General features: G+C 41.8%; 1 protein-coding gene across 11 annotated transcripts in view; it reads right to left on the minus strand.

Moving 5' to 3' along the window:
- Window positions 1-1,417: 1,417 nt before the first annotated feature.
- Window positions 1,418-12,376, minus strand: part of PHF21B (PHD finger protein 21B) — a 181,889-nt gene continuing 170,930 nt past the window's right edge. For 6 of the 11 annotated variants that reach the window (XM_081911761.1, XM_081911757.1, XM_081911759.1 and 3 more), the window contains 5 exons: window positions 12,089-12,111; window positions 10,682-10,840; window positions 8,603-8,678; window positions 7,790-7,893; window positions 1,418-4,576 (listed from right to left, as the gene is read on the minus strand). In XM_081911761.1, coding sequence (XP_081767887.1) covers window positions 4,349-4,576; window positions 7,790-7,893; window positions 8,603-8,678; window positions 10,682-10,840; window positions 12,089-12,111 — 590 coding nt within the window. In that variant the 3' untranslated portion in view covers window positions 1,418-4,348. Of the gene's footprint in view, window positions 4,577-7,789; window positions 7,894-8,602; window positions 8,679-10,681; window positions 10,841-12,088; window positions 12,191-12,376 lie in introns of those variants that run through there. The other 5 variants (XM_081911765.1, XM_081911764.1, XR_014168479.1 and 2 more) reach the window with 4 other exon arrangements.

Consider the following 12,376-nt stretch of genomic DNA (forward strand, 5'->3'; position numbering starts at 1 on the left):
TAGTTACAACACTCTGAAATGAAAAAGAACTGGCAAAAGAGTATATAAAAGGAAGGGCATCCTCTTGCCCTTCATTCTGGGAATGCTAATAGCAGCAAGCAATTCTTTATCAAAGGTGAGAGTTAAGAGCAGGTTCATGATGCTTCTCCTGGTGAACTTCCTGGAACCTTAAAGAATCTACATTTAGCTGCTGAATGTGTGCCTTAAGCTGCTGGACACTGCAATAGCAAAACAGAAACTTACTTTCGTGTGTCTTAAGTCTCATTGAACTTGGAAGTTGGAAGAAGAGGAGTTTGGATTTGATATCCCACTTTATCACTACCCGAAGGAGTCTCAAAGCGGCTAACATCCTCCTTTCCCTTCCTCCCCCACAACAAACACTCTGTGAGATGAGTGGGGCTGAGAGACTTCAGAGAAGTGTGACGAGCCCAAGGTCACCCAGCAGTTGCATGTGGAGAATCGAACCCAGTTCACCAGCTTACGAGTCCACTGCTCTTAACCACTACACCACACTGGCTGTTAAGGGCACATACTGGCTCTTAAGGGCACACAAGGGCCACCTAGTCCAGTTCCCTGCAATGCAGGAATTTCAGCTAAGCATCCACGAAATGATAGGTGGCCATCCAACCTCTGCTTAAAAGCTTCCAAGGAAGGTGAGTCTGCAATCTTCCAAAGGAGTCTGCTACACCCTCAAACAGCTCTTACTGTCAGAAGGTTCTTCCAGATGTATAGCTGGAATCTTCTTTCTTGTAACTTGAAGTCATTGGTTTGAGTCTTAGCCTCCAGAGCAGGAGAAAACAAGCTTATGCCATCTTCCATGTGACATTCCTTGAGATATTTGAAGATGGCTATCGTATCTCCTCATGAGCTGAACGGTCAACATCTGCTCGAACTACTTGCCCAGGAGATGACAAGTGGCTTTAATGTCCCCTGATCATTCTGGTTACCCTTTGTAGTGCTACTTTATCTTTTTTGAGATGTGATGATGAAATACTGTGCACAGTTCTGGTTGTCAGAGTGTACAGTGTGGTTGCAGCACCGATTTATGTAAAGGTATTGTAATAATGGCAGTTTTCATTTTTATTCCTTTATTGTCTTTAGGATTGAAGTCCCCTCTCTCATGCACTGGGGCAACATTTTAGACTGCAATTAAATGTGAGGGCAAATTAAGGCATACAGTTTATTTTTGAGAGCATTTTGATTCTGGTGAATGAAAGACCAAATCTTGACAATGGCATTTCTATTGAACAGGAAATTATTACCTATGATGCCGTGTGGGCAGAGTTCCCAGAGGGGGTTGCCATGGATGGTGAGGGCAAGCAGGAATGAGGGGGCCCAGCACCATACTTCAGCCTTCTTCAGGGCGGCACAGGCTGTGCTTGGAAGCTGCACGTACATTCCAGGGACCACACCAGTATTAAATCTGTCAGTCAAGTTTTAATTCATCATAAAGAAGTAAACTACATTGGTATATTTAAGACAAACACTTTGTTTTCTATGCACACTATCCACGGGACAGTCCCTTTTCCAAAATAACTACTTTTAACAGTCCCAGAAAAACACTTCAGAAAGTTTTCACATTAAATCAACTTTCTGTGCTTTCCCCCTTTCTTTAAATTCGTCTTAGAAGGAGAAAAATAACCATTAAACCTGAAAACATTTACATTGCAAGCCACGTTCGAATGCATAAATTGGCATACAATAACCAATGTATCACAACCGTGTTTTACTTAGTTCACTTTTGTTTGTCAATAAAAGAATATAAAAATCTTGTTCAACAGAGTGTTTAGTGTATTAAAATAGATTTGTATAGTACTGCACAGTTTCTCCCGGAGTTGTGAAAATGGTTGAAGGGACCGTGTGCTGCCTAGTGCTGGGTGACCCCCCAATCAATCAATAAAAAGCCAAATCCCTTGATTTATTGGCACCGTGTGATAGGCCATTGTGAGATGCTTCACCTGTGGAATGCAGAAATGGATTCTTGCTTCAGACCTACTTAAACACAGGGGCAACATTTAGAGAGGGCCGGTGGGCAGAGTACCCTACGCCCTTCCTTGAGGTTTTGACCCCACTCAAATTATTTCTCAGGAGCACTTATATTTCTGGCCAAATCGCTGGTTCTACAGGCTGACTTGCTATTGTCATATATATATTTAAAATGGGTCTGCGTCTTAGGTATGCATGCCAAAGGCACAAATCCATTTGTTCAAAACAAACAAACAAACAAACAAACAAACAAACAAACAAACAAGGCTGTGTTAGTATTGAGAAAGATGCTATAATTGTGAATTACTAAAAGTAATGCAACAAATGCTGTTAAAATACACTGCTACTTTGTAATATAGGACTTCAAATCCTATACACCAGAGTTGGCTAATCCTTCGTGACCCGAGGGCCACATTTCCTCATAGCCAATCCTTCAGGGGCTGCATGCCAGCCGTCAGTGTGGCCTCTTTGCAGTCCTACACACTTGCAGCCTCCCTCCTCAGCTAATCCATGCAGGTCAGCTGAGGAAAGAGGCTGCTGCCCCCTCCCTGGGGAGGGGTTTTTGCATCCTCATCCATGTTGGGCTCTGCCCACCCCAGCACACACACACACTCCCTCTCTCAAAGTTTGTCACTGCTGAAAAAATTGGCAAAATCTTTGGGGTGCAGAAAAAGTGTCTTGGAGGCCAGATTAGGCCCCCCAAACCAGAGGTTATCACTTCTGCTATGTAAATTTACCTGGGAAAAAGTACCATGGGAATCAATGGCACCAACATTTGAGTAGACATGTATAAGATTGCATCCTGAATATTCAAGAGTGAATCCCCCAGCCCCTGGAATCTGATATGGTGCTCCTCATAGGGTTACAGAATGGGAAAGTTATGCTAAGGGGAAACTGGTTTGTTCACCACCAACTTCTGAGGTAGGCCTCAGGGCACCAGCAGAGGCCGCTTGGCTGGATGAGGCCAGACTGAGCTTGCTGCATCGGAAGACTAGCTAGAGGGGAGGGGGAATAAAGCAGTTTCTCCAGTATTTTCTCAGGCTAGTGCTAAACATGTCACATGTGGTAAAAATCAACAAACAATATAAAAAGAAAAGGTTTTCCAAAAAGCAACCGATTACTTAGAATGTGACAGCCCACCCCTCCCCCGCAGCTCCTGATACATCCAATAAATGAAACAACCCCTTGAGGCAGTTTATTTCCTGTACTATTTAGCAGATACTTCTGCAAGTGAAATAAAACAAAATAAAGAATAATCATTTTTCACATTCCCTATTTTACAATAAAAATGCAGTACAAAAGTGTAAAGTTTTTTGGCATATCATTTGTACTGTCTTGACAGGAAAAAAAAGCAGCAGCAAAAAAGATTATTTGCTTTCTTTCTTTAAAAAAAATCTGACCCCGTCCCCGCTCAAAATAATAATAAAGATCCAACCTGCTGAAGATATTTGTCACTATTATGGTTTATGCTAAACCTTGCACAAAAAACTCCATGAGAAAAATACATCAATAGCAAAATAAGTTGAAAGGTCCTGCAAAATTAAGGGGTTTTACAGGCATACCTCTTTAAATACTTCAGAACGCATATACAAGAAGCATCAGCATGAAAATACTTCAATATTTCACTAGAAATGCTAATTTCATACATTTTTATTTAAATATCTGTAATTCTCAACTATAATACTGAAAAAATGATTTGATTTTGAAGGCTCTGTGAGTGTCCCACAAATGCAATTCTTCTCAAATAGCCCCTTGTCCAGTTCAACCTGAATCAATGTGGATGACCTTGTTCATTTAAAATTAAAATATCAGGAATCCATGTTGATTTCCAAGCTATTCCATTTTTCACTGTCACCAATTAACCATTCCTGCACCCCCCCCACCAACTACCTGCATACTAGCTAACTATCTCTTTGCTTTTAAAACTATTTTCCCTTCAAAATGAGAACTTTTTAAAGTCCACCTTCCCTCCCCAAGGATGCTCCATTCCATTCCACCACCGCACTCCCCTCATTGGCCAACATATGCCGCTTCATTTTCCTTATCCATTAAATACTTTAAGGCCAATGCAAAAAAAGAAAGAAAGAATATCCTAAGTACAGAATATCTCAGCAATAGAAAACTGCAGCAGGATCTGCTTTGTAGAAAGTTGCCATGACACCAACGAAGTCAACCGGGTGGTTCACCCAACATCCTGGTGTAATAAAAATTGACAACAAAGTCTTTCTGTTCCCCTGCCTCCCCTCAAGTCTCCTTCTCGATGCAGTTGCAGTGTTTCCACAGCTATTGTGTTTGCATCTATCTAAAGTTCACCTTTTGTTTTCTTTCAAAAAAGAAAAGCCAGGTTTTCAGGCAGCCCCTGTCAGTTGTTCCCCTGTGTCGGCTGCAAGGCTTTGTGTACGGCAGCAGCTGAGGCAGAAGACGGTTTGATCCAGGGGACGGTTAGCAGGGAGGAGGTGGTGGTGGTTGTCATGGTAACCTGAATCATCTGCTCATTCTGTATCAGTCTAATGAGAGTTTTGAGGCGTTCCAGCGATGATTGAACCCCTTTCTGCTGGGCCAATAGGCTGTTTTTTCGCTCTAAGCACTTCTGTCAAAGGTGGAAAGAAAGAGTAAGAACACATTCCATTGGGTGTCAAAACACTCTCCCTGCAAACACGCTTTTGTGTGGGCGAGCTCAAATAAATGAGTTGCACCGTGGCCCCCCTTGAAGCATCCTGCCGGAATCGCAAGCCGGGTGCTTGAAGGGTAGAGCTTAGGGATACATTCGCCCCTCCCCAGCCCTGCCTGAATGCATGCTTATGTTGATTGAAGAGGAGGATTCTAGTCAAAGCCACTCTCTAATCTGAATTAATGCACAATCTACAAAGATTTATGATTTTATTTATTTCCACTGGCTGGAATCCAAAGACCCGCACTATTAATTCTACATGCCCAGAGGGATTTCTCAAAAGACCGCTTCTCTTGCCCACTACTCCCAACACCGGATGACAAATCGCTTCTGAAAGCGAAGAGACCTTCAGAGGCAGTTAGGGATATGGCACGGAGACTTGCTCTTCTAAGGGTTGGGTGGGGGGAAATATCACATTACAAAATTTTATACTGAAGTATAAAATGAAAGATAACTTATTCAAGGAAGGTTGTGGAAGATCGTGCCTTCAGTCTGGATAGACTGAACAGATGATGTTGGTTCACATACAAATGGAATTTATTTAATATAGTCCACACACTCTGGCATGAATATTTGTTGACCCTTATGGAGGAGGAGAGTATTTTTAGCAAGCGAAATGGACATGACACCCTTATATGAAAACGCGTGCATGTAATTGACAAACATATTCCTCCTGTTATTGGATCCAGTCAGAAATATCCTCCGTTTAAACTTTATTTAGTTTAATACAGTGTGCATGCTCTTGGATGCATCGACAGAAATTCTTATCTTGCATCACTTTCACATGTTATATGAGCACAAAAGTTGTAGTATCAGTGAAAATGGGATTTATCTGCACACATTCACTTTAAATAGAATACAGGCATCCCATCTTAACACTAAGGCAAATATCCAGGCACAATCTCCCACAAGCTTCCTTGAATAAGTTATCTTTCATTTTATACTTTAATATAAAAAAATTGCAATGTAATATTTCACACTGCAAAGTGCAGGGCCCATTACCTCTCGGTCTCTATGTGTCCCACTTAATTCAATTGCTTTTTAATTTAATTCTCCATTTTATTGGATCTAGGCTCTCAATTGCTCCATTTTAATTTAATGAAAACCTCAGGAACCAAGCCATTTTGTAGCATAATATTTTTGATTGCTCTCATCAGTTGAGGTCTTTATGTGGAATTGCATTGCTGCAGTCAACAGCCAAAACTTCTATCTGAACAATGAAGTATGCATCCTTTTCATTTTCTAATTCTACTCTCTACCTAACATAACACAGTCGCACATACAGAGAAATCTATTGAGTCTTCAGCTCATGCCGTTATGGACTCAGGCATGTACATGGTTATATTACTAAGTCTGCACAGTTAAAGGGAACACACCCCACTAAGTTGCCTTCTAATAAATTATTACTTTGCCTCCCATTTTCTTTTAAATGTCATGAAAAATTGATGGGTGTCCCTCCTGAATGAGAGCAGCAATTGAACAAAATGTGACTAGCTACAGATGCAAATGCTACTTCTAATTTTCAAAATAAATGTAATACATATAGACACACACCAGATGATCAAACCTCATACATTGCTGACTGGTCTTCTGAATTGTGGGGTGCACCCATGCTATAAATGTGGGCCTTCTAAATTCCCATTTGAGCAAGAACAACAACTCCAATATTAGGGCTGATCTATCTTAAAGCATGTTTGCTGTTATTGTAGAAATTTAGCGTTTTCCTAATCTGTGTTATTCGTAATTAATTATCTGCAAGAATCCGCAACACTGAAGTCCCCTTTGTAATACTGCTTAGCTTCTTTTATTTTGGAACGTGCTTTGGGCTTAGCTCTTTGAAAATCTGTGCGAAAGTCACAATTACCCCCCATACTACTTCTCCCTCATGTTCATGGGCAAATATATAAACATGTTATTCCTTCACTAGCATTAGCAATATGATTCAACAAGTGTTGTAGAATATGGTTTGCTGAATGTATAGCATTTGGGATTAAGGTTCCAGTGACCACTGGAGTAATAGAGAACAAACAATGAAGATGGGAGGAGGAAGAAAAGACCTCAGGTCTACCTTCCAAAGAACAAGGATTTATTTACACCACAATCCTATGCAGTTTAACTGTAAAGTGTCGCTGAGTTCCACAGGACTTACTCTCACATAAGTTCACATGGGTCTGCAGCCTTAGGCTGTAAACCAGTGCAAAGCTCATGTTTCAGAGAAAGTCACTAGGATGCAAAAATTCAAGATCAGAGAATCTCCCAATGATCCTGTGGCTTCCTTGATGGTGGACTAGCACAGCTGCTACATTACATCTTCCTAATAGCCTACTAGCCAACACAGCTGGATTTAGCCAACTGGGGCGTGCTTACTCACAAGGAGAAAGTAGCCATAATCCACCATGTATGTCCACAGAAATTAGTGATTCCGGTAGGTAGCCGTGTTGGTCTGACGCAGTCGAAATATATTTATAAATTGTCCAGTAGCACCTTAGAGACCAGCTATGTTTGGTATAAGCTTTCATGTGCATGCATGAAAAGGTAGTTGGGCTTAAGTCCAACTACCTGTGCTTGATTGCAAAGTTCTCTTTACTCTCTGTGGAACGAGGATAGGGAAGCCTCCCGGAGCTCCCCGCATTTGGGCCATGAGGCAGGTTCAGCCAAGCCATGGCCACCTGCCCCACACTTGATGCCAGGAAGGTAAAGACAGAGCTCGGGCAAAAGGGGGCTTTTCAGGCACCACTGATTCGCTGCTTGTTGGTGCTTGGGAAGCGCCAATCATGGAGCTTTTCTAGCCTTGTACCCAGCTCTCCCTAGGTGCTGAGCACAAGCCTTACAAATCAGCTGATGGTCAGCACTCACAAAGCACCACACACAGCTTCTGCCTGTGCAGAAGGATTTCAAACCACACAGGCGATATAAATACCACCTGATGCCACTGTGATGCCATGTGACTTAACAGGTGAGAGGCCCCACCCATAGGTCAAGTTTAAGGGGCTAAGGTTTCAGTGACCTGCTGCTGTCCAGAAATTTGAAAGAAACATTCAGATTTGTCCACTTGTGCTAATTTCTCTTGATTTGAAAAGTAGCAAGTGCCTGGGCAATTTTTCAGGATAAGCCATAAGCCAGAAACGATACCTTCATTGCATTATTGAGAAAGTGTTCTTTTTCCTCTAGCTTCCTGTGTTCTCCCCTCAGTTCACTGCTTCTCTTTAATAACTTCCTCTTCTCCTCTTCTTTGACTGTGAAGCAAAGGCAAGAAACCGACAATGAAAAATGTAACAGAGGAATGTAAGAGATGCCTTGGGAGGGCCCCTTTCGACCCATCTAGTGAAGAGGCATTTGGTGATACTGTCAAATACATTAAGCTGATAAACAAGTGCACACAGTGCTAACAACTCAGTCTGAAGGAGGTACAGTAAAAACAACAAAAGTCACAGGACACAAGTAAAATATTCATAATGGGTGGTGGCGGATGTGCATATTTTACACTGGGCTCAAGGACTCAAGGGGTTTTCGTGTGCTAAGGACAAAAAGCAAAGTCATCAATGAACAGAAAGCACCCACCTAATTAGAATGCCGTTGCATGAATGGGCTCGCAGACGGCCTCAATTCACTGTGACCTTCTCTCTTTCAAGTAGAAAGGTTATAGTGAGAATTCCCCCCTCTGACCCACAAACGAAAAACAGTATTTGTCTCCTATGTGAAACACACACACACACACACACACACACACACACACACAGCCCTAGTCCACCTCCAAGTTTGTGAACTCTCAATTCAGATGTGTTAGAACAGTAATTGGGAAACCCTTCCATCAGACAAGTACAGATGTGTTCAGATGATGCCTTATTTCCGAGACCCTTGCAATCCACCCCCTGAGGCGACTCCATTTTGAAGTTGCTGACACTTGAGAAACCATTTCTTATAATCAATTGCTACGGTTCGTACCTGTTTTATGAGTAACGTAGGACTGAACAATCGCCAGAGTTCCAGCCCATGGCACATTTTCATCTTTCTTTAACACCTACAATTTCAGGAAATAACGGATTCAAACAAGTCAAGGGCACACTTATGTTATAATGCATACAATCATTTAGAATTGCCACCCTCCAATTTATTCCTCAAAAGCTGATTATATCAGGACTATGTAATAGCTCCGTAAGAGTAGTTAGTTTGCCGATTTGTAAAATGAAAAGCATGGAAATATATTTAGAAATTATATTTTGCCTTCCCACAAAGAGAGAACAAAACTCTCTGTCAAGGTAAGTCTAGCAAATGTTATCTGTAATACAACCAGACTGGTTCACCTCGCCAAATTTCTTCACATGCTCACATATGCAGTCACAAAATAATACAAACAGAAGGTTGCATGAACTGGTCAGCAAATGTAGGGAATTTATATGATTGCATATGCAGTTTCTTTAGCATCCATGATCACTGAAGATGGCTTAACCCTCTAGTGATAGCCAAGTGTACCATGACAGTGCTGAAAAAAAATGCATTAAAGGTCTTCCAAAACTTCATGTTTAGGTCTTCCTCAACCATGATGAGGAATTGCAGTCCCCTCATCACAAATCCAGGAAAAAACTGATGCTTCCAGTCTCACAGCTTTTGGGGTCCATCCCCCCTCATGAGGTGCTGGGGATCAAATGCAGTTAATTGTGTTAATTATTCTTTATGTCTAGAGTAGAACCTGCTCTATCTTTAAAGGAGAGTAAGTGTTGAGCTGTCGGTACTGCCTTATACTCTAGGCTGTTACTGACACTCTCTTTGCAGTTACAGTCATACCTCGGGTTAAAGACACTTCAAGTTAAATCTTTTCAGGTTGTGTCCCACGGTGACCAGGGAGTAACGGAATGGGTTACTTCTGGGTTTCGCCACTTGCACATACGCTCAAAATGATGTCACACGCATGCGCAGAAGCGGCGAATTGTGACCCGTGCACATGCAGATGTGGGTTGCAGTCTGCTCAGGATGCAAACAGGGCTCCAGAACGGATCCCGTTCGCATCCAGAGGTACCACTGTATACTGTATAAATAAAACAGAAAATCACCAGTGGAGGCATTATTTTTAACTTGCAAGTGGTGTTATGCTTAATATCAATACAGTGGTACCTCGGGTTAAGAACTTAATTTGTTTTGGAGGTCCGTTCTTAACCTGAAACTGTTCTTAACCTGAGGCACCACTTTAGCTAACAGGGCCTTCCGCTGCCGCCACGTGATTTCTGTTCTCATCCTGAAGCAAAGTTCTTAACCCGAGGTACTATTTATGGGTTAGCGGAGTCTGTAACCTGAAGCGTATGTAACCCGAGGTACCACCTTATTAATACTAATGGTGCTGGTTATATAGCTTTCTTGGTTATATTAGACTGGTAACAGTGATTTTTTCTATGAATGGGGGGCTAAGTTTGTCCTACTATGGATAGGATATCATTACAAAGCTAATGTTAAGTCACTCAATGATTTCGTTGGAAGAGACTTAAGCATGTACTTAAAGTTCTCCCATTGAAATCAACTTACCATAAAGATGGTGGGTTATTTGATATTGAGTTGCACTGAGTACACCAGAGACCCTATTTCTGGAAGTTCTTCCAAGAGATGAGCAGCCTGGGATTTCTCAGGTGATTAGATTTAGGCATTATCTCTCCTCTTACCCTGAATACTCAAAAGTGAATGATTTAAACTTTGCTGTGCAAAAATTACTTCAATGAGATATTTACGGAACAGGGAGCAATAGTGAATTTACTGTGTAGCCTTAGGCAAATCAGTACTAATGGACTTAGGATATTTTACAAAATGAATAAGGTATGGATGATATTTTACCAACTAAAAGGACTGAATCCAGCATAGTTACTTAATATAAAAAGTAAGTGATATTTAAGTTCCATTACTTTTAGTGGGACTTGGTGAAGACTAATTTCAGCTGCACTGGTGGTCAACCTTTACAGAGCTCATCAAATTTATATCTGTCCACAACTCAGCTCCCAGATCAGGTTTGGATAGTTACAGTGTAAAGGCACATCTCACCTTTTCTTGGCACTTAGGACAGACCCAGACCCCTTTGGGGACAGTCTTCAAGGGAGGGTCCAAGCAGTTGAGGTGATAGGCTCTGGGGCATCTTCCACAGGATTGCAAATTGGCACCGCGCTTACATGCTGAACAATATTCATCATGGCTGACCTCATTCTGCGAAACACAAAAGCACAAGGAGGCAGATTGTTCAGCTGATCTACAGAAGGAGCTCTCCACAAGAAGACTGTGGCCATATAAACTCAACACTTTGCCAAACAAGTCCAATTAAATAGATGAAAATGAGACCTTAGCATATTTGTAGCACTCCTACTTCATATCAATGATCAAAGCCTGACAGCACCAACCCAACTATTACACATTGTTCCCAAGCATGAAAATCTTGGAGACAAGAGCCATCATTCTAAACAGAAGGGAAATAATTATTTTGAAGAGATTTGTTTCTATGGTGATGAACTGATTTTGCTAAAGATATGCCTTCAGTGGCTCTTGGTTTATGGTGGACATATTGTCAGCATGTTAACTCGCCTGTGTTATGAAGGTTCTCAACATCACACATAATCTATATAGGATTGTAGGTACAGTGCTGTGGAAGAATCTGTGATTGTGAAAAACATAATTGTGTGGTCCTGGAAGCATCATTTAGCTTGATAGATGGGATCCTGAAATCTAAGGTTAGCATTCTCCAATTTGCTGTCTGTTTGTTTTCCATGTGTGATCACTAGACTGCGGTGGTGAATCTTCAGGCTGTTCAGGAGTATACCATGGCCAATGGTATCAGAAGAATTCAAGAATCTGAAGTAAGATTGCACTCTCCTGTCCACCTCTCTGCAATTGTCATCCATTAGGAAGACCAAGGCTGACTCAGTTCCATGGCCAGGCCTAAACCCAGAATCGAATGGCTCCAAATAATCTGTGTCATCCAAGAATGCTTGCAGCTGCTCCATCACAACCCTTTCCACCACCTTTCCCAAAAAGGGGGCATTTGTGACTGGTCAACAGTTGTTCCTGTCAAAGGGGTCTTTGGGCTGTTTCAAGGGAGCAGGGACAAATCAGTCAGACCCCCTCTGCTAGATTTAATAAGCCAGGAGAGACAAGTAATGGAACCTGGGAGATTCTGCATACAGATAAAAACAAAATGTTGTTCTTTGCAGTGGACAGAGGACGTGTGAACCCGAGTATTGCTCCTCCAGTCATTTCTCTGACCATTGCATTGCCTGCATTTTTGGCAAAACTACCCTGGACAGCAGTGGGGCAGTGACAATAGTACTTTCAAATGTACACTCTGGTATGTGACAACTGAAAAGGCCCAGGGTGACAGACAACAACACAATATCTTTTTTTAAAAAAAGCTAAAACGAAGACCCTGTTCCCTCGCAATTTACAAGGTGTGGTAAAACATACCTGCCAAGATGGATCCTCATTGGCTAGCATTATGAAAGAAGGGCAGAACACAGGTTAGGAGCAGTGGGCTTAGACCCCCAGCTTGGTGGGATTTTAGGTAGGCTATGATAAAAGAATACTGTGTATGAGCAGAAGGTTATCATCAGTCAGGCTATGTCTGTCCAAGTGACCCTACATGCACTCCCCCCTTTTTAGTTTATCCTTATACTAAGCTTTTTGCATTCCCTCTTCATGTATGTTTCCTCTTCTCAGGCACTTTTTGTTTGTTCACATTGAATGTGTGAAATT

The sequence above is a fragment of the Podarcis melisellensis genome (assembly GCF_964234715.1).
Source record: "Podarcis melisellensis genome assembly, chromosome: 5".
NCBI lineage: Eukaryota > Metazoa > Chordata > Lepidosauria > Squamata > Lacertidae > Podarcis > Podarcis melisellensis.